This window comes from Pelobates fuscus, chromosome 1, assembly GCF_036172605.1.
Source record: "Pelobates fuscus isolate aPelFus1 chromosome 1, aPelFus1.pri, whole genome shotgun sequence".
Taxonomy (NCBI): domain Eukaryota; kingdom Metazoa; phylum Chordata; class Amphibia; order Anura; family Pelobatidae; genus Pelobates; species Pelobates fuscus.
The window spans coordinates 490,111,739-490,139,733 of NC_086317.1; the positions used below are offsets into that span (position 1 = coordinate 490,111,739).

Sequence of the window (27,995 nt, forward strand, 5' to 3'; positions counted from 1 at the left end):
GACATCATTATTTGGTAGCCAATCAAAATCAAACATTGTCCATGTAAAAAATCAAATATAAAATTATAATTAAAATATTAAACAAAAGTATGTTTCTTTAATGGGGTATATATGTCAATCATTTAGGGTAGATTAAACTTTAAAACGAGGTTTCAAACATTAATTTAAATTAGTTTGTAAAAATGACGCGTCACGTGACTCGCACAGCACCTTGGGAAATGTAGTGCGCGAGTCACGTGATCGGCGTCTAATTAGTGAGGAGGGGACAGAAGGGATGGCCGATGGGAGATAAAGTAGTGCAGACGTCCTATTTCTTGGCGGCATGCACTACATGGAGAACGGGATGAAAGAGCAGCACGTGACCCGCGGCCAATAGGAAGATGGTGCGCGGGTCACGTGATCGGCAGATCGGCGAAAGGGCGTATGGGAAATGTAGTTTAGAACGCCCTTTCGTCTGTAGATTAGTATAATAGGTTTAAAGAGGACACAATAAGTAAATTGATTAAATACAGCATACAATGACAGATTTAACACATAGTATATATACATATATATAAATAGATTAGATTTAAAACACATAATTTGTATAAAAAGGAGACAGGATAAGTGAATTAATTTGTCTATAGGTAAGTACATCATACAGTATCAAATAAATCACATCATATATATATATGGAAGGAGGGTTTTGGGTTTTTAGAGCACTGGGCCGACTTTGCGATTGGGTACAACCTATATAGTAGTGATGGATTGCACCTAAACGGAAGGGGGTCTGCAGTGCTGGGGGATAGGATGGCTAGAAGGTTGGAGGAGATTTTAAACTAGTAGTAGGGGGGGAGGGTCATAGCAATCTACAAAATGGAGATAGGACAGAAAGGAGATGGGCTTTAGAACAGTATAAGGAGGGTGGAGACGAGGGGAGGGGCAAGCTCAGAACAGAGAAGCTATGTAATGTTGGTAATTCACAAAATAAACAAAAGACGCATGATATTAAATGTATGCTTACTAATGCAAGGAGCCTAAATAACAAAATGGGGGAACTAGAGGCATTAGCATACACTAAACAATATGATATAATAGGCATCACGGAAACATGGTGGGATGAGACACATGACTGGGCAGGTAACTTAAATGGGTACACGTTATTTAGGAAGGAAAAGAAAAACAAGAAGGGTGGTGGGGTATGTTTGTATGTCAACCATGATTTAAAGCCAAATCTTAAGCAAATGGAATGCGATGAGGAAAATGTGGAAGCTTTATGGGTAAATATCTGCTTGGGGGAAAAGAAGGGAAACCAACTATTGGTTGGGATATGTTATAAACCACCTAATGTTAACATTGACGAGGAACAACAGCTGTTTGAGCAAATTGAGAAAGCTGCAAATCTGGGTAACACTTTAATTATTGGAGATTTTAATTACCCAGACATAAATTGGGACATAGGGACTAGTAACTCAGCAAAGGGAATTAGGTTTTTAAACTTGTTAAATGACAACTTCATGTCACAACTTGTACAAGCACCAACTAGAATGGACGCTTGTCTGGACCTGGTTTTAACAAACAACGTTGATCTTTTGACCAACATTCAAGTAGGTGAGCACTTGGGAAATAGTGATCACAATATAGTGTCCTTTGAAATAAACTCAAAAAAACAAAAGCACATGGGGTATACTAAAACATATAATTTTAAAAAGGCCAATTTCAATAAGATAAGGGAAGCTTTACAATATATTGACTGGCATAAACTCTTTAGTGAAAAGAACACTGAGGATAAATGGATCATCTTCCAACAAATATTAGAAAGGTACATTTCTCAGTATGTACCATTGGGAAATAAGTATAAAAGAAACAAATTAAAACCAATGTGGCTTAGTAGAGAAGTAAAACAAGAGATTAAAAATAAGAAAAGGGCATTTAAAGCATTTAAATCAGACAAATCAGATGCATCTTATAAAAGATATAAGAAAGCAAATAATGCGTGCAAAAAGGCAATTAAACTTGCTAAACTTCAAAATGAAAAAATGATAGCTAAAGAGAGCAAAACCAACCCCAAAGCATTTTTTAAGTACATAAATTCCAAAAAACCCAAAAATGAAAGTATAGGTACACTTAAAACTGAAACGGGGGTGTTAGTTAATGAAGACCAAGAAAAGGCAGGAATTCTAAATAACTATTTCTCCTCCGTATATATTAAAGAAGAACCCATGGCAATAGATGTGCAAATGATTGCTACTAAAAACTTGCAGAATAATTGTAATTGGTTAACTCAAGACAATGTGCTGCAGCAACTAAAGAAAGTTAATATAAACAAAGCTCCAGGGCCTGACGGTATCCATCCACGTGTACTTAAGGAACTAAGTGTAGAAATAAGTGAACCTCTGTTTTTAATCTTTCAAGATTCTTTTCTTTCAGGAAGTGTTCCGGAGGATTGGAGGAAGGCAGATGTGGTTCCTATATTCAAAAAGGGTTCAAAATCCTTGCCTGGAAATTATAGACCTGTGAGCTTAACTTCTGTGGCTGGTAAAATATTTGAAAGGTTATTAAGGGATAATATTCAAGAATTCCTTGAGAAGAATATGGTTATCAGCAAAAATCAGCACGGTTTTATGAAGCACAGGTCATGTCAAACTAACTTGATTGCGTTCTACGAAGAAGTAAGTAGAAGTATAGATCAGGGTGTTGCAGTGGATGTGATCTATTTGGATTTTGCCAAGGCATTTGATACAGTTCCACACAAAAGATTAGTGTTCAAACTCAAGGAAATCGGTCTCGATGAAAATGCTTGTTCTTGGGTAGAACATTGGCTTAAAAACAGAATACAAAGAGTTGTCGTTAATGGTAAATTTTCAAGCTGGACAGAGGTGGCAAGTGGTGTCCCTCAGGGGTCTGTTCTGGGACCCCTTCTATTTAACATTTTTATAAATGATCTTGAAGACAGCATTGAAAGTCATGTTTCAGTGTTTGCAGATAACACAAAACTTTGTAAAATAATACAATGTGAGCAAGATATTACTTTGCTGCAGAAGGATTTAGATAGACTGGAGGACTGGGCACTCAAATGGCAGATGAAATTTAATGTTGAAAAATGCAAAGTTATGCACTTCGGCGTAAAGAATACACAAGCAACGTATACCCTTAATGAAAGCGAATTAGGGATAACAACACACGAAAAGGACTTGGGAATTGTTATAGACAACAAACTATGCAACAATGTGCAATGTCAATCAGCAGTGGCCAAGGCCAGTAAGGTATTGTCATGCATGAAAAAGGGCATTCATTTCGGGACGAGAATATCATTTTGCCTCTCTATAAATCACTGGTAAGACCACATATTGAATATGCTGTGCAATTTTGGGCACCTGTTCTAAAGAAGGATATCATGGCACTAGAAAAAGTGCAGAGGCGGGCTACAAAATTAATAAAAGGAATGGAACATATCAGCTATGAAGAAAGGTTAACAAATTTAAACCTATTTAGTTTAGAAAAACGTCGCCTGAGAGGGGATATGAAAACATTATACAAATATATTCGGGGCCAATACAAACCATTGTGTGGAAATCTATTCACAAACCGGACTTTACATAGGACACGAGGCCATGCGTTTAGACTGGAAGAAAGAAGATTTCGTCTAAGGCAAAGGAAAGGTTTTTTTACTGTAAGAACAATCAGGATGTGGAATTCTCTGCCTGAAGAAGTGGTTTTATCAGAGTCCATACAGATGTTCAAACAGCTACTAGATGCATACTTGCAAAGACAGAATATTCAAGGATATAATCTTTCAATGTAGGGTAATAACTGCTTGATTCAAGGATAAATCTGACTGCCATTCTGGGGTCAATAAGGAATTTTTTGTCCTAGCTTGTTGCAAAATTGTGCTTCAAACTGGGGTTTTTTTTGTGTTTTTTTTTTCTCTTTTGGATCAACAGCAAAAAACAGGTGTGAGGAAGGCTGAACTTGATGGACGCAAGTCTCTTTTCAGCTATCTAACTATGTAACTATGTAATGTAACTATATACATATAGGAGAAACTAAATATGACAATATAGATAAGGGGAGCCATATAGGTTGTGAACATTTGTATATAAAAGAACTAATCATAAGGAATATAAAATTGTCATTGGAATATATTAAGATAATTTAAAATATTTTAAAACATTTTAAGAACCATTTTTAACCCCTTAAGGACCAAACTTCTGGAATAAAAGGGAATCATGACGTGTCACACACGTCATGTGTCCTTAAGGGGTTAAAAAAGAAAACATATATTAGTAGGGATAATTCACGATAATAAAAAGAGACATATAGTATATAATTAAAAGTGTAAGAAGAGCTGCATATGGAGACAATAATAATGGAAGTCAAATATATTATAGGCTTTCATGTTCGAACCACAACTACAATGCATATAATAAGCACGTATTAGCTTATATATCTCTTTATACTACACATAGTTGTAAAAATGCGGTCAGATTGGGGGTATCCTGGACTATAATGCCGTAGGTAACAACTGAATAGGATAGCCCCAAACTGACAGCAAGAAACACAAAAGTAATAAGAAGACCTTAAAAGACCAATAATATTGTCATAAAAAATTATCATTAAAAAATTGAATAAATCAAAATCTACGTTTAGGCCCTGGGGGGTTATAGTTTGTAGGTTGAACACCCACTCCATTTCTAATCTCCCCAAGATATTTTTTATATTACCACCCCTCCAGGGCAACTTGCACTTCTTAATCAGGACCGGACTGGGGATGCAAAGCAGCCCTGGAAAAAAAAATCTAGCCATATATTGTCACATGTAATATGTAAGGCTATGTCTTGCCACCCCAGATGATTGAGTAATATATATATATATATATATATATATATATATATATATATTGCTTTTTCTAATATAAAATATTGGTCCTTTCATAGTAAAACATTTAATCATACAGTAAGCATACTCACATGCCGACACAGACAATCCCACTGACACACGCAAGCTCATTGATACACAGCCTCATAGACAATCTCACTGATATACATAAGCTCATTGACATAAAAACACAAGCTCACACACTAGCAGGCGCACACACACCAGCTTAATGTAGGGGTTCTGTTGTCTATAGCCTGTCCCTGCAGGCTTTTCAATGTAAACACTGACTTTTCAGAGAAAAGGCAGTGTTTACATTGCTTCCTAGTGACACCTCTAGTGACAGTCACTCAGACGGTCACTAGAGGTGCTTCCTGTGTCAGTGAGTAAAAACACTATTTGTAAATCACACACAAACACACACACACACCATGGCAGACACTCACACACACACACACACACACACTATGACAGACACATACATACCACGACAGACCAGGGGTCAAGTCCTGGAGAAAAAAGTGTGGGAACTCACCCATGATTCCCACTCCCCCCCCCCCTTTAAAAAAAAATACACTCCTATGCATATAGTGCAGTGCAGGGTGTGTATAATGAATGTAGTGTGTTTCTAGTGAGTGCAGAGTGTGTATAATGAATGTAGTGTGTTTGTAGTGAATGCAGTCTGTATAATAAATGTAGTGATTGCAGAATGCGTATAATGAATTTAGTGTTTGTAGTGAGTGCAGAGTGTGTATAATGAATTTAGTGTTTGTAGTGAGTGCAGAGTGTGTATAGTGAATGTAGTGTGTTTGTAGTGAGTGCAGAGTGTGTATAATGAATGTAGTGTGTTTGTAGTGAATGCAGTCTGTATAATAAATGTAGTGTTTTTGTAGTGATTGCAGAATGTGTATAATGAATTTAGTGTTTGTAGTGAGTGCAGAGTGTGTATAATGAATTTAGTGTTTGTAGTGAGTGCAGAGTGTGTATAGTGAATGTAGTGTGTTTGTAGTGAGTGCAGAGTGTGTATAATGAATTTAGTGTTTGTAGTGAGTGCAGAGTGTGTATAATGAATTTAGTGTTTGCAGTAAGTGCAAAGTGTGTATAGTGAATGTAGTGTGTTTGTAGTCAGTGCAGAGTGTGTATAATGAATGTAGTTTGTAGTGAGTGCAGAGTGTGTATAATGAATGCAGTGTGAATGTAGTGAGTGCAGTGTGTATAATGAATGCAGTGTATGTAGTGTGTTTGTAGTGAATGTAGTGTATACTGAATGTAGTGTGTAGTGAATGTAGTGTGTATAGTGAATGCAGTGTGTTTGTAGTGAGTGCAGAGTGTGTATAATGAATGCAGTGTGTGTAGTGAATGGAGTGTGTTTGTAGTGAGTGCAGAGTGTGTATAATGAATGCAGTGTGTATAGTGAATGTAGTGTGTTTGTAGTGAGTGCAGAGTATGTATAATGAATGCAGAGTGTGTATAGTAAATGTAGTGTGTTTATAGTAAGTGCAGATTGTGTATAATGAATGCAGTGTGTGTGCTGGATGAAGTGTGCGTGTGTGTGTGCTGGAAGATGTGTGTGTGCTGGATGATGTGTGTGTGCGCTGGATGATGTGTGTGTGTGTGTGTTGGATTATGTGTGTGTGCTGGATGATGTGTGTGTGTGTGTGTGTTGGATTATGTGTGTGTGTGTTGGATTATGTGTGTGTGTGTTGGATTATGTGTGTGTGCTGGATGATGTGTGTGTTGGCTGATGTGTGTGTGTGTGTGTGCTAGATTATGTGTGTGTGTCTGTGTGTGTTGGATGGTGTGTGTGTGTGTGTTGGATGGTGTGTGTGTGTGTGTGGGATGGATGGTGTGTGTGTTGGATGGTGTGTGTGTGTCTGTGTGTGGGATGGATGGTGTGTGTGTTGGATGGTGTGTGTGTGTTGGATAAGGTGTGTGTGTGTTGGATGGTGTGTGTGTGTGTGCTGGATGATGTGTGTGTGTGTGCTGGATGATGTGTGTGTGTTTGTGTGTGCTGGATGATGTGTGTGAGTGTGCTGGATGGTGTGTGTGTGTGTGCTGGATGATGTGTGTGTGCGTGTGTGCTGGGTGATGTGTGTGTGTGTTGGATGATGTGTGTGTGTGTGTGTGTGTTGGATGATGTATGTGCATGTTGGATGATGTGTGTGTGTGTGCTGGATGGTGTGTGTGTGTGTGTGTGTGCTGGATGGTGTGTGTGTTGGATGATGTGTGTGTGTGTGCGTGTGTGCGTGTGTGTGCTAGATGATGTGTTTGTGTGTGCTGGATGGTGTGTGTGTGTGTTGGATGGTGTGTGTGTTGGATAAGGTGTGTGTGTGTGTTGGATGCTGTGTGTTGGATGGTGTGTGTGTGTGCTGGATGATGTGTGTGTGCTGGATGATGTGTGTGTGAGTGTGCTGGATGATGTGTGTGTGTGTGCTGGATGATGTGTGTGTGTGTGCTGGATGATGTGTGTGTGTGTGCTGGATGATGTGTGTGTGTGTGTGTGTGTGTGTGTGTGTGTGTGTGTGTTGGATGATGTGTGTGTGTGTGTGTGTGTGTGTGTGTGTTGGATGATGGGTGGGAGAAGCATTTTTTTTTAAACTTTGTGTTTATTTTATTTTTTTTATTCCCCCCTCCCTGCTTCTTACCTTGTCAGGGAGGGGGGGAGATCGCCTGGTGGTCCGGTGAAGGGAAGCAGCTGCTGCACACACACACACACACACATAATCCAGCACACACACACACATAATCCAGCACACACACACACACATAATCCAGCACACACACACATAATCCAGCACACACACACACACACACATCATCCAGCACACACACACACACACATCATCCAGCACACACACACATCATCCAGCACACACACACACACACACACACACATAATCCAGCACACACACACACACATAATCCAGCACACACACACACACATAATCCAGCACACACACACATAATCCAGCACACACACACACACACACATCATCCAGCACACACACACACACACATCATCCAGCACACACACACATCATCCAGCACACACACACACACACACACATAATACAGCACACACACACACACATAATCCAGCACACACACACACATAATCCAGCACACACACACACACATAATCCAGCACACACACGCACACACACACACACACACACATCATCCAGCACACACACACATCATCCAGCACACACATCATCCAGCGCACACAGACACACATCATCGCTGTGTTCCCTCTCCAGCTCTAACTCTCGCGAGATTTGTGCTGAGCAGGTCTCGCGAGAGTTAGAGCCGGAGAGGGAACACAGCGTGTGATGGTCCCTGTGTGCAGGTAGCAGGGCAGGTCCTGCAGGACTGGTAACGGGAACGGCGTTCCTGCTTTGGAAAAAGTGCAGGAACGCCATTCCCATGCGTTCCTGCAGGACTCGAGCCCTGCGACAGACAGACACACACACACATACCATGATACAGACACAAACATGACACAAACACACACATCATGACAGACACACACCATGACACAGACAGTCTATGACACAGACACACACGCCATGACAGACAGACACACACACCATGACACAGACACACACCATGACACAGAAAGTCCATGACACAGACACACCCACACCATGACAGATAGACACACACACACACCATGACTGACAGACACACACACACACCATGACAGACATACACACACCATGACAGACACACACACACTCCATGACAGACATACACACACCATGACAGACACACACACACACACACACACACCATGACAGACAGACACACACACACACACACACCATGACAGACATACACACACCATGACAGACAGACACACAAACACATACATAAACTGACAGCATTACACATTACCTGTGGGTGATTGGCCAGGGGGTCATGCAGGGCAATTGTGGCGCCAATTTTAATTAGTTCTATACCTATATAAACCTTAACTAGCCAGGTTGAAATGTTTTTTATCCATTGATAAAGCCTTATATTGGTGAAACGCGTTTGGATATTATACTGTTTTTATATACTGTTAATAAATCGATTTTGGTCACTTTTTACGTTTATACCATTATCTTTTTGACTATTACCTGGCCTTTTATATATATTTTATACTATATACATTTTTATATACCTTTTTTTTATTTTACTTCCTGTTATTATACTCCAAAGAATCCTAGGTGGGGATTATACCACCTACGCTTTTATCATAGAGCAGTTAGCCTGCCCTATACACTGTGAGTATATTTTATTATTTTATACACCAACAATATTTTATTGAGAGCACTATCGCTGTTTTAGCTTCTCTCCGAGCTCCTGACACTGCCATCAAGAACACTCATCTTATATCCTACAAGCGGGGATTATACCGCTGTACACCTACAAAACTAGAGCTAGCATAAGCTCTACCAAATGTGAGTGTATCTATTATATTTTTACATCTTTTATCTCACGTGTGGAACATACTGCACCATTATTGTTTCGATTTTTATCTCCCACTTGGCCGTCTGTCACCACATAGAAGAGGATACTCGTCGTATATCCTGTAAGCGGGGATAATAGCGCTGCAAGCCATTCACACCAGAGCTGGGTTAAGCTCTGTCAACTGTAAGTAAGACCTATCCTATTTTTACTATTTTGGATCATCTTACTCATCACCCACCACCTTCCTCCACATCTCTTGGATATCGTAACAAGTAGAATCCTACAACTTCGTAGACCACATAATAGATTCAATTGGACTTTTTATTTGTTTTTGCTTATCTATTCCTAAGGACATTTGAGTGAGTCCTTGTTTGGGTCTGCTGCCTCTACGATTAGCGCTGACTCAACTCTTTGTTTTGTTAGCATTGTAGTTGTAGTTTGAACATGAAAGCCTATAATATATTTGACTTCCATTATTATTGTCTCCGTATGCAGCTTTTCTTACACTTTTAATTATATACTATATGTCTCTTTTTATTATCGTGAATTATCCCTACTAATATAAGTTTTCTTTTTTAAAAATGGTTCTTAAAATGTTTTAAAATGTTTTAAAATATTTTTAATTATCTTAATATATTCCAATGACAATTTTATATTCCTTATGATTAGTTCTTTTATATACAAATGTTCACAACCTATATGGCTCCCCTTATCTATATTGTCATATTTAGTTTCTCCTATATGTATATATACCTATAGACAGGGCTCGAGTCCTGCAGGAACGCACGGGAACGGCGTTCCTGCACTTTTTCCAAAGCAGGAACGCCGTTCCCGCTAGTGATCCTGCAGGACCTGCCCTGCTATCTGCATACAGGGGCCATCACACGCTGTGTTTCCTCTCAAGCACTAATTCTCGCGAGACCCGCGGCTGTAAGAGCGTTGCCACGGGTTACCATGGCAACGCTCCGCACAGGAAAGTCTCGCGAGAATTAGTGCTGGAGAGGAAACACAGCGTGTGATGGCCCCTGTATGCAGCGGCTGCTTCCCTCCACCGGACCACCCAGCGATCTCCCCCCTCCCTGACAAGGTAAGAAGCAGGGAGGGGGGAATAAAACAAAAAACCTAAACACATAAGGTTTAAAAAACAAATGCTTCCCCCCATCATCCAGCACACACACACACACACATAATCCAGCACACACACACACATAATCCAGCACACACACACACATAATCCAGCACACACACACACACACACACATAATCCAGCACACACACACACACACACACATAATCCAGCACACACACACACACACACACACATAATCCAGCACACACACACACATAATCCAGCACACACACACACACATAATCCAGCACACACACACATAATCCAGCACACACACACACACACACATCATCCAGCACACACACACACACACATCATCCAGCACACACACACATCATCCAGCACACACACACACACACACACACACATAATCCAGCACACACACACACACATAATCCAGCACACACACACACATAATCCAGCACACACACACACACATAATCCAGCACACACACACACACACACACACATCATCCAGCACACACACACATCATCCAGCACACACATCATCCAGCGCACACAGACACACATCATCCAGTTCACACACACTTCATCCAGCACACGCACACTTCATCCAGCACACGCACACTTCATCCAGCACACACACACTTCATCCAGCACACACACACTTCATCCAGCACACACACAAACACATAATCCAGCACACACACACACACACACACATCATCCAGCCCACACAGACACACACATCATCCAGCGCACACACACACACTTCATCCAGTTCACACACACTACATCCAGCACACACACACACACACATCATCCAGCGCACACAGACACACATCATCCAGCACACACACACCATCCAGCGCACACACACCATCCAGCGCACACACACACATCATCCAGCGCACACACACACACATCATCCAGCGCACACACACACTTCATCCAGCGCACACACACACTTCATCCAGCGCACACACACACTTCATCCAGCGCACACACACACTTCATCCAGCGCACACACACACTTCATCCAGTTCACACACACACTTCATCCAGTTCACACACACACTTCATCCAGTTCACACACACTTCATCCAGCACACACACACTTCATCCAGCACACACACACACACACACATCATCCAGCACACACATCATCCAGCACACACACTTCATCCAGCACACACACACACTTCATCCAGCACACACACACACTACATTCATTATACACACTCTGCACTCACTACAAACACACTACATTCATTATACACACTCTGCACTCACTACAAACACACTACATTCACTATACACACTTTGCACTCACTACACACTACATTCATTATACACACTGCACTCACTACACACACTACATTCATTATACACATTCTGCACTCACTACAAACACACTACATTTATTATACACACTGCACTCACTACAAACACTTCATTATACACACTCTGCTCTCACCACAAACACACTACATTTACTATACACAATCTGCACTCACTACAAACACAATGCATTCATTATACACACACTGCACTCACAACAAACACACTACATTCATTATACACACACTGCACTCACAACAAACACACTACATTCATTATACACACACTGCACTCACAACAAACACACTACATTCATTATACACACACTGCACTCACAACAAACACACTACATTCATTATACACACTCTGCACTCACTACAAACACACTACATTCACTATACACACTTTGCACTCACTACACACTACATTCATTATGCACACTGCACTCACTACACACACTACATTCATTATACACATTCTGCACTCACTACAAACACACTACATTTATTATACACACTGCACTCACTACAAACACGTCATTATACACACTCTGCTCTCACCACAAACACACTACATTTACTATACACAATCTGCACTCACTACAAACACACTCTCTTCATTATACACACACTGCACTCACAACAAACACACTCTCTTCATTATACACACACTGCACTCACAACAAACACACTACATTCATTATACACACACTGCACTCACAACAAACACACTACATTCATTATACACACACTGCACTCACTACAAACACACTAAATTTATTATACACACTGCACTTACTACAAACACACTACATTCATTATACACACTCTGCATTCACTATACACACTTTGCACTCACTACACACTACATTCATTATACACACTGCACTCACTACACACACTACATTCATTATACACACTGCACTCACTACACACACTACATTCATTATACACATTCTGCACTCACTACAAACACACTACATTCATTATACACATTCTGCACTCACTACAAACACACTACATTCATTATACACACACTGCACTCACAACAAACACACTACATTCATTATACACACACTGCACTCACAACAAACACACTACATTCATTATACACACTCTGCACATTCTGCACTCACTACAAACACACTAAAGTTATTATACACACTGCACTCACTACAAACACACTACATTCATTATACACACTGCACTCACTACAAACACACTACATTCATTATCCATACTCTGCATTCACTACAAACACACTACATTCATTATACACACCCTGCACTGCACTATATGCATAGGAGTGTAATTTTATTTTTTTAAGTCCCCCCTTTAAAAAAAAAAAAAAATACCTTACTATGCATATAGTGCAGTCCAGGAATCTTGGGTGAGTTCCCACACTTTTTTCCCCAGGACTTGACCCCTGCCTATAGACAAATTAATTCACTTATCCTGTCTCCTTTTTATACAAATTATGTGTTTTAAATCTAATCTATTTATATATATGTATATATACTATGTGTTAAATCTGTCATTGTATGCTGTATTTAATCAATTTACTTATTGTGTCCTCTTTAAACCTATTATACTAATCTACAGACGAAAGGGCGTTCTAAACTACATTTCCCATACGCCCTTTCGCCGATCTGCCGATCACGTGACCTGCGCACCATCTTCCTATTGGCCGCGGGTCACGTGCTGCTCTTTCATCCCGTTCTCCATGTAGTGCATGCCGCCAAGAAATAGGACGTCTGCACTACTTTATCTCCCATCGGCCATCCCTTCTGTACTTTTGTTTAATGTTTTAAATATAATTTTATATTTGATTTTTTACATGGACAATGTTTGATTTTGATTGGCTACCAAGTAATGATGTCATTTTGGCGCATTTTTTAAAGTACTAGTGTACCTATATATATTCTTTATGCGCCAGGTTATATGTTATTCCATTTTTGATAAAGCCCCAGCGGTGAAACGCGTTAAATGGTTATTTATATTGTGTTATTTATATAATAAAAGATATTTGGTTATATATTTGTACCATTATCATTTTTTGCACACTATTACTATTACTATATTTATTTTTTCCTGGCATTTTATACTACATATCCTGACGTGGGGATTATACCACCAACGCTATTTCCAAAGTGCAGTGTGACCTGCACTTTACTTGTGAGTGTATTTTATCTCATTTTATTTACTACCTTATAATATCATCAGAGAGCACTATCTGCTGTTTTTATCTCCTTCTTCTCCTGAGAGTTGGAAAAAAACCCTGGAGGACAAGCACCAATACATCCTGTAAGCGGGGATTATTCCGCTATATGCTTACAAATCCTGAGCTGGCTATAGCTCATCTAAATGTGAGTGTGACATATATTTTTACCACCGTTACATTAATTTTATACACTGCGCATGATTGGTCCTCTCTTTTTGTGTTTTCCATATCGCGAGACGGTGTGAACCACTACAACAAGAGAAGATACCCCCACAGCGGAATTAGTGACTATATTTATTTTATCTTCTGATAATCATTGGAACTTACCCATTTTTTATTCAAAATCATTCTTTTAAATTTTCTAAGATTTTTTACTATTTTAATTTTTTATTATTTACTTATTTTCTCTTTTGGCACAACCTTTCTTTCTTTTTTCTGTATATTTCACATATAGAGGGTTAGAGGGTTACCCTCTATAAGGTCGCTGCCTGTTCACTATATTATTAGCGCTAACCTTACCTTTTTTATATGATACGAGTAGTTGTCCCGAGGGAGGCATCCGTATTGGAAGTGTGCCCTCCACGTATCGCCGTAATGTGGCGACGACACAGAGTTGTGGATCTGAGGTGAAGAAGGGGTAGAAAACCGTCGTAGAGTCTGATTTCGTGCGACGGGATATCTGGAAAGTGACTCCCTCTGGGGAGACCGAGAACGCGTCTATGTCAAATGCCCGGACGTCCGATACTCGGAGTGAGAGTCTGACGTTGGTCGGCCATTCTCTCAAGAAACGGTAGAACTACCTCAACGTCCCAGAGTTGTGAATATTTGGGTTCAGGGGGTCGTTGTAGTCGAATGCCCCTTAAAAGTCGACATATCAGCGGGTCTTTTCCTACTGGGGTCCCTAGTACAGGGACATGGGCCGCTGAGATAGCGGATCGGACTACATTAATTGACCCGTATGATCATCCTGTTGAGAACAGATGGGTTAGAAAGTTTAGAACGGTAGGGATAGAGGCCATAAATGGATCGAGGTTCCGTTCCATGCACCAATTGGACCTGGAGTTCCAGGCGGATAGATAGGATCTTCTGGTTCCTGGAGCCCATGAGTCCCATAGGAGGTCCTTAGCAGCCTGCGATAGTTCGCCGACTTGCCAGGTACCCCGGAAAGCGTCCAAGCCACCAGAGTGAGTCGGTTGGCCAGGATCAGTGGGTGGGGGCTCCTTTTCAGATCTGTGAGGATGTATTGGTGTGAGGGTAGTAGGAGGGGCAAGGAGGTCCGGAAACCATGGTTGTCCCGTCCATAGTGGGGTGATGAGTAGAAGAGATACTCGTTGTTATCTCAGCTAATGGATGGTCCTTGCTATCATGGCGAAGGGGGGAAAGACATATGCCCCCGTTATCGGCCATGGTTGTAGGAATGCATCTGTTGCCATGCTCTCTCGGTCCGGGAGCCAACTGAAATATACTTGTGTTTGTCTGTTGTTGCGGGATGCGAACATATCTAGGTGAACTGGACCCCGGTGTTCCTCTAGACAGTGGAAGATCTGTGGGTCCAGTTTCCAATCGCTGGTGTCCCTCCAGTGGTGTGAAAACCAGTCTGGCATGAGGTTCGTTTCCCCCGGGAGGTATTCCGCTTTGAGGGAGAGGTTGCGGGGTAGGCAGAAATCAAAAATCTCTTTTGTTATTTCCGATAGGAGTCGGGATCGAGCTCCGCCCAGGCGGTTGATGTAACGGACCGCCGAGATGTTGTCCATCCGTAGAAGGATGCAGCAGTCCGTCTTGTCTTTTGCCAGGCTGCGGATGGCGAATGATCCTGCCAGGAGTTCTAGGCAATTTATGTGCATGTTGAGGTCCTGGGAGGTCCAGGCGCCTCCTGTTGATATACCTTCGCTTGTCGCTCCCCATCCCCAAAGGCTGGCGTCTGATTCCAGGACCATGTCGGGTGTGCTCACGAAGATGGCCCGACCGTTCCATGCTTCCATGCTGTCTAGCCACCATCTGAGTTCGTCTCTGACCTCCTCCGTTACCGGAATCGTCTGGTCGTAGGATGGGTTTTCCCTGAGGAAAGATGCTTTGAGGCGTGGCATCGCCCTGTAGTGGAGTGGAACAGGGAGGATAGCTTGTATGGAAGCCAAGAGTAGTCCCATTATTTGAGCAAGGGCACGGAGTGGAATGGTGTGGGAGCGAATGGTCTTTGCGAATGGTCGAGATTTTTTACGCCGGCAGCCGAAGTGTGCTTGTGGTGGAATCTATCTCGAATCCTAGGAATTGTATCTTTTGGGTTGGTGAGTTGGCTGACTTGTGGAAGTTCACCACGAAGCCCAGGGATGATAGGAGATCTGTGGTATAGTGTGTGTACTGTATCAGTCTGGATTTTTCGGAGCAGAAAAGTAGGAGGTCGTCTAGGTATATAATGCAATGAATTCCTAGTGCTCAAAGATGAGCGACCACGGGCTTCAGTAGTTTGGTGAAGAACCATGGGGCCGAACTGAGGCCAAAGGGGAGGCCTAGCCAGTGGAATCGTAGGAATTGTCGACAGGAATGATGGACGGGTACTGAAAGGTATGTATTTTTTAAGTCGAGTCTTGTGAACCAATCTTTGTCCTGTAGCAGGTCCCTGAGGAGGTGCATGGCTTCCATCTTGAAGTGCCTGTACGTGACATATTCGTTGAGTCTTTTTAAGTTTACGACTGGACGAAAGTCCCCTGTTTTCTTTTTCATCAGGAATATATTGCTGAAGAACCCTCGCGGTCCGGAGGCGGGTTCGATTGCCCCTTTCGGTTGTAGTTCTTGTAGCTCGTTGTGTATGAGTTCGGTGTCCTGAGTTGAGCATTTGATGGGGTGTGGTACGACCCTTTGTCGTGGACTGGCCGTTAAGTCAATGATGTAATCGTGTAGTGGGGTCTGGGTAGTGACCACTGAGGGCTTAAGCCGTTTAGCAGGGGTCTTGCCCTTGGTCGGGTTCTCGTGTCCCTTTTCCCCTTTCCAGTGGCACTTGCCAGTGGAGGGTTCTTGGCTCTTATGTGTTTCCGAAGCCTCGGAATCTGAGTTGTGTCGGGATAGGGGGGTTTTAGATTGTTTCCTCTTTTCAGTGTTAGAGGCCATCATCTTGGAGAGAGCTTTCTCCATGGAGGCTGCTACCGCCTCATTTATCATTGTTTGGAGGTCTGCTGTATTTTGAGAGGTTTCCATTATCAATTGGCAGGTTATAATTTATGTGGCACAGGGTGTAAGCAATAGGAGAGGTCAGGTCAGTTGTATACTTTGATGTATATGAGTAACACAATGCTGACCCTAGCAGGGTGCAATAGTGTGTAATATATGTACTCAAAGTATAAAGTAAAAATCCCAGCAGGGTGTGTGGTGGAAATGATTACAATAGACCCCAGCAGGGTCTGTATAAATTATTCGTTAAGTGTAGAAACCCCAGCAGGATCTAGACAGCCTGTATATAATATAAAATATATGGAAGAGTGTAAAAAAAAACCAGCAGGGTATACACAACTTGTATCAGGTACTGGTTGATTGTACCAAAGCAGGCAATAACCACACTACTGGGATTTTTAATTATATCTGGGCCTCACCCAGTATGACAGAGGTGGCCACAGGGCAAGCTCCACAAGCAGCACGAATTATAGGGCAACACCCCAGACAGGCACAGGGTTATGACCCTTTGGTGACTAGATACAGCGTAATTAGATTAAACTATCACGGACTGACCTCTATTATTTGAGATAGTGTTAGCTGTGAGCTCCGTCCTCGTTCGCGGCACTCGCGGCACTGTGTGGGTTCCCCAAAATGGCGGCCGTAATCTCGCGAGATGCGAGATTGCAAATGGCCGTTGCGTGTGTAAGGCGGGAACGGGAGCCGCTAATGTGAGGCAACGAGCCGCCTGAGGCAGCGGTGAGAGTCCAGGATAGAAAAATAAAGTGTCCGACGGCGGAGCACGCCGCCGGGCGACACCGGGTCCGCAGGTGGGCTGGAAAAGAGCGGGAAAGGTATAAACGATTACATAGAAGCTGACTAAAGCAGAAGATGTGAATACCAAAGTAATAAGTAGAAATAAGTATGTGAAAATACCATAAGGTATATAATTAATAAATGTATACACATGAATAAACACCATACGGGTCAATAATCCAAATATAAGATAATGATGAAGAGTAAAAACATATACATATAAGGGAAGAGCCAAAAACTCTGACCTGTCTGCGATGGAGCAGTGAAGAAAGAGGGGGAGGAGCCTATTTACTGCGAATATCATACTCCCTACTGTATTTTTGATTGGTTAAATGTTTCACTTTCTTTACTGCTGTGGAGTTTAGTAAAGAGAGTTATGCAAAATAGGAAGCCTCCTGTCATGTGATAACATTAGGGATAACCTAATGTAATTTACACCCTAAATGGTAGTGAATTAGGGATAACCACACATGAGAAGGATTTGGGAATTGTTATAGACAACAAATTAGGCAGCAATATGCAATGTCAATCTGCAGTTGCTAAAGCCAGTAAGGTTTTGTCATGTATAAATAGGGGCATAAATTCTCGGGATGAAAATATAATTTTGCCTCTTTATAAATTGCTGGTAAGACCACACCTTGAATATGCTGTGCAATTTTGGGCACCTGTTCTAAAGAAGGATATCATGGCACTAGGAAAAGTGCAGAGACGAGCAACAAAAATGATCAACGAAATGGAGCATTTTAGTTACGAAGAAAGGTAAAAAAATGTAAATCTCTTTAGTTTGGAAAAACGGCACCTCAGAGGGGATATGATAACATTATACAAATATATTCGTGGGCCAGTACAAACCATTATCTGGAAATCTAAAAAAACAAGAGATTAAAAATAAAAGTGCATTTAAAGCCTTTAAATCGAACAAATCAGATGCATCTTATAAAAGATATAAGGAAGGAAATAATGCGTGCAAAAAGGCAATTAGACTTGCTAAACTTCAAAATGAAAAAATGATAGCTAAAGGGAGCAAAACCAACCCCAAAGCATTTTTTAAGTACATAAATTCTACAAAAAACAAACATGAAAGTGTAGGTACACTAAAAACTGAAACGGGGGTGTTAGTCAATGAAGACCAGGAAAAGGCAGGAATTTTAAATAACTATTTCTCCTCCGTATATATTAAGGAAGAACCCATGTCAATAGATGTGCAAATAATTGCTACTAAAAACGTGCAGAATAATTGTAATTGGTTAACTCAAGACAAGGTGCTGCAGCAACTAAATAAAGTTAATATAAACAAAGCTCCGGGGCCTGACTGTATCCATCCACGTGTACTTAAGGAACTGTTGCGGTCACCGGCCCGCCGAGCCTCACGGTCGTGCCCGACCGGCACGACCGCACCGACTACACGAGCTTACCTGCTCGTCGGCGAGCCGGGAACCGCGCACGTAGTTCTTCCGGGCATCACGCCCGAATCCAATATGGCGCCGACCACGTGGTCGCGTCTATGGATAGCTCCGCCCCCGAGAATTATACTAACGTGTGCGTGACGTCACGACTCTGGTCGCCCTCTGACCAATCATAGCTTAGAGAGGGGTATTTAAACCCCTAATTCACCCCAGTACTTTGCCATGTCGTGGTTTCAGTTTCCTGGTTTCCTGAAAGTGCTAATTCCGTGTTTCTGATTTCCTGGTATCCTGATCCTTGGCGTTTCCCTGGTTATTCTGATCTCTGGTTTCCCTGACTTGGCTTGTTTAATCGGTATTGAGTATTTTCTGGCTTCCTTGACCTCGGCTTTCCCTTTGACCATTCTCTGTCTCTAGCGTATTAGTCCGGCCATTCTAAGGTCCGGTTTACGCTCTATCCTGTTATTTTCCTTTTCTTACTTATGTATATGTTTACATAGTTTCTGCGTGCTGGACCACATTACTAGTCATGACAGGAACTAAGTGTAGAAATAAGTGAACCTCTGTTTTTAATCTTTCAAGATTCTTTTCTTTCAGGAAGTGTTCCGGAGGATTGGAGGAAGGCAGATGTGGTTCCTATATTCAAAAAGGGTTCAAAATCCTTGCCTGGAAATTATAGACCTGTGAGCTTAACTGCTGTGGCTGGTAAAATATTTGAAAGGTTATTAAGGGATAATATTCAAGAATTCCTTGAGAAGAACATGGTTATCAGCAAAAATCAGCATGGTTTTATGAAGCACAGGTCATGTCAAACTAACTTGATTGCGTTCTATGAAGAAGTAAGTAGAAGTAGAGATCAGGGTGTTGCAGTGGATGTGATCTATTTGAATTTTGCCAAGGCATTTGATACAGTTCCACACAATAGATTAGTGTTCAAACTCAAGGAAATCGGTCTAGAGGAAAATGCTTGTTCTTGGGTAGAACAGAGTACAAAGAGTTGTCATTGACCACATATTGAATATGCTGTGCAATTTTGGGCACTTGTTCTAAAGAAGGATATTATGGCACTAGAAAAAGTGCAGAGGCGGGCTACAAAATTAATAAAAGGAATGGAACATATCAGCTATGAAGAAAGGTTAACAAATTTAAACCTATTTAGTTTAGAAAAACGCCGCTTGAGAGGGGATATGATAACATTATACAAATATATTTGGGGCCAATATTCCAAACCATTGTGTGGAAATCTATTCACAAACCAGACTTTACATAGGACACGAGGCCATGCGTTTAGACTGGAAGAAAGAAGATTTTGTCTAAGGAAAAGTAAAGTTTTTTTTTACTCTAAGAACAATCAGGACGTGGAATTCTCTGCCTGAATAGGTGGTTTTATCAGAGTCCATACAGATGTTCAAACAGCTACTGGATGCATACTTGCAAAAACAGAATATTCAAGGATATAATCTTTCAATGTAGGGTAATAACTGCTTGATCCAAGGATAAATCTGACTGCCATTCTGGGGTCAAGAAGGAATTTGTTTCCTTCTTTTGGATCAACAGCAAAAAACAAATGTGAGGAAGGCTGAACTTGATGGACGCAAGTCTCTTTTCAACTATGTAACTATGTAACTATGTACATTTACCTGTCACAGCACTCTGATTGGTTGGTTTGAAATCCACCAATCAGAGTGCTCTGTGTCATTTTACACAGCGTGGGAAAGTTCTTTGGAATTTTCCCACGCTGTGTAATTTGACTCATAACACTCTGGTAGATTAAGTAACCAATCAGAGAATTATGAGTCAAATTACACAGCGTGGGAAAATTCCAAAGAACTTTCCCACGCTGTGTAAAATGACACAGAGCACTCTGATTGGTGGATTTCAAACCAACCAATCAGAGTGCTGTGACAGGTAAATGCAGAGACTTACCTGTCAGTCTCTTCATTTACCTGTCAGATCACTCTGATTGGATGGCTTAAACCCACCAATCAGAGTGCTCTGAGCCTAATTGCAGGGTGGGGCAAGGCTTTATAAGCCTTCCCCCGCCCTGCAGAGCTCAGTCTGCGCGGAGCCCTCGCCGGGTGAAGAAGGATTTTTTTTTTGGCGCTATTTTTTTTTTTTGTGGTTATTATGGATTTTTATTTGGCCTTTTTTGGGGCTGAAAAAAATGAAGATTTAAGAAGAAAGAAAACATCGAATGGTAAGTTTATTTTTATTTTTACAGGTATTTAGTTAAAGGTCCCCCCACATTATTTTTAGGGTGAGGGGGGTTATTTTTGTTTAGGGCCCCCACCCACCACTCAGGGGTGGGGGCCAGGGGGGAGAACATTAGGTCCCCCCCTTATTCTAGTTTAGGGCCCCCACCCACCGCTCAGGGCTGGGGCCAGGGGGGAGGACATTAGGACCCCACCCAATTTGTATTTAGGGCCCCCACCCACCGCTCAGGGGTGAGGGCCAGGGGGGAGGACATTAGGTCCCCCCCCAATTTTGTATTTAGGGCCCCCACCCATCGCTCAGGGTTGGGGCCAGTAGGGAGGATATTAGGTCCTCCCCCCTTATTTTTGTTTAGGGGTGGGGGCCAGGGAGGAGGACATTAGGTCCCCCCTAATTTTTATTTAGGGCCCCCACCCACCGCTCAGGAGTGGGGGCCGGTGGGGAGGGAAATAGGTCCTCCCCCCTTTAGTTTAAAAGCCCCCACTCGCACGTCGCAGGTGGGGGCTCAGGAGGGGGGACTTTTTTTTTTACAGTGAGCAGCCACAGGCTGCTCACTGTTTAATAGACATGCCCCTACTCGCGGTATAGCGAGTAGGGGCATAATTTACTAATACTAAGTAATCTTTACTTAGTATTAGTAAATTTGGCTGAAAGACCCATTTAGGTCTTTCAGCCTTTTAGTAGATAGCTCCCTAATACTGTGGGAATTAGGGAGTTATCTACTTATTCATTCCTGTCATTACAAGACTGGCTAAGTAACTTACATTTTATATGAATGTGTGTTACTTGATTGTTGTAAGTGTTGCAAATGCTTACAGCTAAATCTGGTCTATGTTTGTATACTTTTTATTTGAAATTGTATACAGTGTAACATTCTTCTTCTTTCACTGGGTAAGTATATTCGTACTTAGGCAATACTGTGCTTCGGAACTTCAGCAATTCGGCACTTCGGCACTACTACACTTCGGTAATTTTGGGACTTCGGCAATTCAGCTATTCGGACATTCGGAAGCACCCGAATGTCCGAATTACCAGAAATTTGGCCGAATTTTAATTCGGACCAAAACAAATTGCACATGTCTACTCATTTCTAAATGACCATTTAGACAGATGTTTTAGCATGAGCGTTTACATAAAACAAATATGTGCACACAAAACACAAAGCTTTTAATAATGACCATGGATTGAAAAGACTGCTAGAACCAAAACTACTCCAGTGACTTCCAAGACCACTCAGAAACTAAAGAATTAAAGGCAAAACAGCTAAATTAAATAAAGCAGGGAACATAAGAAGAGAAAATACTAAATGGCCATGTAATGTAACAATGGGAAACACATGAATAAAGTTACTGGCAGATGTGCACCAGAATATTGCACTAAATTTATTTACAAAAAATAAGTTTCTTTGCTTATTTGAAGGAAGGAGGGTTTGGGGTTTCTTCAGCACCTGGGTACAATCTTTATAACTAAGATAGATTGCACATTAATGAATGACTCAAGACTAGGTGCTACAGCAGCTTAAGCAAGTTAATGTAAACAAAGTTCCGGGCCTGACGGTATTCACCCACGAGTACTTAAGGAACTAAGTGTAAAAATAAAGGAACCTATGTTTTTTATCTTTCAAAATATTTTTCTTGTACCAGAGGATTGGAGGATGGCAGATGTGGTTCGTATATTCAAAAAGGGTTCAAGGGTTCAAAATCTTTGACTGGAAATTATAGACCTGTGAGCTTTGCTTCTGTGGTTGGTTATTAAGGTATAATATTCAGGAATCCATTGGGAGAAGCAGTGTTATTAGTTACAATCAACATCGTTTTATGAAACTTAGGTCATGTCAAACTAACCTTATTGCGTTCTACAAATAAGTAAATAAAAGTATAGAATAGCCAATAGAAACCCTTATCTCGAAATCTATTTATAAATGGGACTATACATGGGACATGAGGTTATGCATTTAGACTGGGAGAATGTAAATTTAGTCTAAGGCAAAGGAAAGGGATTTTACAGTAAGAAAAATAAGGATGTGAAAACCAGAAGCTAAGTCTATCATCCTGGCAAAGTGCATGATGGCAGAGCCCCAGGAAACCCTAGTAAAATAAAAATCTCCTATAATGGCATCCTCCTCAACGCGCGTTTCGGCGCTTTAATGCACCTTTGTCAAGAGTAGAAATTAGTTTGTCACTTATTTTTATATGTAAATGACCTATTCCTCATGGCGGACAAATAGGAATGGACATGGCACCTAAATGAATCTCTGCTGCTGGACCCAGCTTTTAAAAAACAGGTGGAGCATGCATTGACCCTCTACTTCGACGAGTACAATGTGTCACGCCGCCCAACGGCGCTGCTCCTGTCAGAGGGCAGCATGGGTCCCGGCGGGCACGTATCGCTACAGCGGTATTCCCACAAACTAAGGGGAATACTGCCAAACACTCACCAGAGGTGACCTCTCTTCTCTCAGCAGCCGGCTCTGTATCATTAAGGGCGACGCCCGCTGCTGCTGTGAAAAATAAAGGGTTTCCTGCTTAACCCTTAAAGGGACAGATTAATTAATTTAATAGGGTGTGTTACACACATAAACTTGATCACATGTTTCCCTACAGCCTATCAGGAAATGCCTTTAGCTATTTATACCCAGTTTGTCCATTTTTCTGTGCCCTGTCGTGGTTTCCAGTTGGTTATCTGAGAGCGCGTTCCTTGTATTGATTCCTTGTGTATCTGACCTTGGCTTCCCTTATTGACTATCCAATCTCTGTATTCCTTGACTTTTGGCTTGGCTCCTGACTATTCTGATATCTCCATTTCTTGACCTTTGGCTTGTTTATCGTTTGCGTTATACCTTTGTCTTGGCTTTTCCCTTTCTTGTGTCTTTTGCCTTTTTACGTTAAATCCGGCCATTCTAAGGTCCGGTAATACGTTTTAGGTATTTGCTTTATATCTACTTAAGTTCTGAGTGTTGGGCATCTACAGAATTCCTGGCACAATGCCAATGTCATGTCACTGCTCATGTTGTGGGAGGCCCATAAGAGCGTCATCCGGGGTTGCCTGATAGGCCTTGCGATGAAGAAAAAGAAAGATGCCTCCCAACACCTAATGGAGCTAACCACTCAGATCTCCAACCTCGAATTACTACATTAACAGTCACGCTTGGAGTCCGTATATACAGAATTACTAGAAGCTTGATGACAGCTTACAGAACTTTTAATGAGACAATACTTCAGGGGTGTTCAGAGATCTAAAGGATTTTTCTACACACGCCAATAAAGGCGGTAAATACTTAGCTCGTATGCTTAGGGGACCAAAACACTGCACGCAGAACCACAAGCTCAAACTGATTTCAGGGACATATCTCCTTTCCCACGTGACATAGCAAGAGAGTTCCAAGACTTTTACTCTACATTGTACAAAACCAGTGGAAATCAATCCTGCACAGTGGAGATTGAGTGTCTCACCAATATTCAGAGATACCTACAATGAGGGAAAAAAGTATTTGATCCCCTGCCGATTTGGAACGTTTGTCCACTGACAAAGAAATGATCAGTCTATAATTTTAGGTAGGTGTATTTTAACAGAAAGAGACAGAATAACAAAACAATAACCAAAAAAACGCAAGTCAATTCTGTGACTGAAGATATGTTTTTATTAGCGTCTATAAAGATATTTAAACAGCAGTTGGATAAATACTTGACAAACCACAATATACAGGGATATAAATTTTACATTTTACATTTTAATTAGTGGGATAACAGCTTCTTTATCCAAGGATATATCTTAAAGACATTCTGGGGTCAAGAAGGATTTTTTTCCTAGTTAGTTGCACAATTGGAAGCGCTTTAGAGTGGATCAACAGATGTGAGAAAGGCTGAACTTGATGGACACATACCTATTTTCAGCTATGTAACTATGTAGCTATGTAATATGTAATGTAAACAAAGCCCCAGGGCCAGATGTTATCCACCCACATGTGCTTAGGGTGTTTAGTGTATAAATATCCATATCACTGTTTTAATCTCTCAGGATTTTTTTTTTTAGGAATTGTACCAAAGGAATGGAGAAACTCAGATGTGGTGCCTATATTTAAAAAAAAGGGTTCAAACGCTGAAAATACAGACTCATTAGCAGGAATCAACATGGTTTTAGAAAGAACCAAATTAGCTTAATTGCGTTCTATGAAGAAGTCAGAAGAAATACAAATCAAGGTGTTCCAGTAGATGTGATTGGATTTTGTTAAGACATTTTATACAGTTCCACACTAAAGGTTACTAATAGAGTTGAGCGAACCCGAACCGCAAAGTTCGGGTTCGTACCTAACATTACGTTTATTGGACCCCGGACCCGAACACGGACATATCATGTATGTTCGGGTTGGAGTTCGGTGTTTGGCGATTTAATGACTCGTTTTGAAAGGCTGCAGGGCAGCCAATCAACAAGCGTTTGACTTGTGTGCCCTTAGAAGCCATCACAGACATGGCTGTGATTGGCCAGTGTAGCATGTGACCCAGCCTCTATATAAGCTGGTTACTTAGTATTATTAAATTATGCCCCTACTCGCTATACCGCGAGTAGGGGCATGTATATTAAACAGTGAGCAGCCTGTGGCTGCTCACTGTAAAAAAAAATAAAAATAAAAAATTCCCCCCTCCTGAGCCCCACCTCATGCATCCTTTTAAACTAAAGAGGGGACCTAATGCCCCCCCCCGCCGGCCCCCACCCCTGAGCGGTGGGTGGGGGCCCTAAATATCAATAAGGGGGGGACCTATTGTTGTCGTCCCCGGCTCCCACCCCTGAGTGATGGGTGGGAGCCCTAAATATCAATAAGGGGGTTCCTATTGTCCTCCCCCCTGGCCCCAACCCCTGAGCAGTGGGTGGGGGCCCTAAATATCAATAAGGGGGTGACCTATTGTCCCCCCCTGCCCCCCCCCCCCGTGTAGCGGGTGGGGGCCATAAATAACAATAAGGGGGGAACCTACTGTCCTCCCCCTCCAGCCCCCACTCCTGAGCGGTGGGTGGGGGCCATAAGTGGGGGCCATAAATAAGAATGTGGGCCCCCACCCCCTTTTAAACTAAAGAGGGGACCTATTGCCCCCCCCCCACCAGTCCCACCCCTGAGCTGCGGGTGGGGGCCCTAAACACCAATAAGGGGGGGGACCTACTGTGGGCCCTAAGTAAAACCCCACCATCCCCAAACCCCTAGTCACCCCTCGCCCCCCAAAAAATAACCCCTACCTACCCCCCACATCTTAAAAATAATGTATCCCTTATCTAAATACCTGTAAAAAAAATTATGATTTTCAAGCCAAAAGAATAGACTTGTGACCGAAAGTCAGTCAAACTGAAAACCATTATTCCTCTTGACCAAATAAACGAAAACACAAAAAAATTTATCTGTAAACGTGTCTAATAGCTGGTTTAGACTCCTGTCTATTTACAGACTGTCGGGTATACTCTCAGTACAGCTACATGAAGATAGATGTGAAAAATTTTGCTGGACTTCCTCAAACTCTCTGTTAAGAATCCAAAACTTTCTCCAGACAGTAGAACATCAGTCTCATTGAAGCAGGGGAGGAGTACAGTGAGCAGAGTCTAACAGGTTTCAAGGCTGGACATACAGAGATATTGAGCTGAGTCAAATTTAAAATTCCAGTGCTCCTAACATCTTAAAACATCATCATCCTCTGCTGAAAGAGGTCCAGTGACAGAAATGATAGCCAAAACTATATGCCCTGCAGACTTGTAGCTACTTGTTTGTAATTTGTCTTGTGTTTTTTTTTTGCTGATTAACTATTACTGATGAGTGACTGGCAGGAAGCCAGAAGACACAGTTATGTATGAGTGCTTCTGGGCACGCAGACCTCAGATCAGGTTTATGGTATATTGCAGTGTGAGTGCTGCTTCTGGGCATTGAAACTCATGACTGGGTAATAGGAAACTGCTGTGGGTATATGCTTCTAGGTATGTTAACCTCATGATCAGATTAATGGCAAAATGTGTTGTGTGTGCTTGGGGACATTTCAGTCTTGTGATCAGGTTTATGTTTGAGAGCCTCTGGGCCTGTCAAACATATGATTAGGCTTGAAAATGTTTACTTTACTTCTGAACTATAAAGTATGCTATTACTTAATTTGTAGCAGATCCTACCTTTTCCCTCTGGGATTTCCAGGGTTGAGTTGCCTGACAGCCACTGGTAACATGGGAACTGATATAAATCACCTTTTGGAGATGTCACAGTTACATATTTGCAGAACCATTCATCTTGTATTAGATGATATTCCTTGTAGAGTCGAACATACAGTATCTCCCCAATATTTTCCTTACTAGAAATCGTGTATTCATCAACCTGGAAGAAAAGATTCAATGGAAATTAAGTCTTCTGGATGTAAGATCTGAAAATCCACCATATTATCACTTATATATAACCATTCGTTATCTATATATCACCTTACAGAACCCCTTAACCAAAC

The 27,995-nt window shown here is 41.7% G+C and overlaps 1 protein-coding gene across 1 annotated transcript in view; it reads right to left on the reverse strand.

Annotated features, from left to right (window-relative positions):
- LOC134586123 (arachidonate 12-lipoxygenase, 12R-type-like) overlaps window positions 1-27,995 on the reverse strand; it is a 102,860-nt gene that overhangs the window by 71,437 nt on the left and 3,428 nt on the right. Inside the window, exon 2 of the mRNA XM_063441634.1 lies at window positions 27,673-27,871. Within this exon, the coding sequence (XP_063297704.1) occupies window positions 27,673-27,871 (199 nt within the window). The remainder of the gene's footprint in view (window positions 1-27,672; window positions 27,872-27,995) is intronic.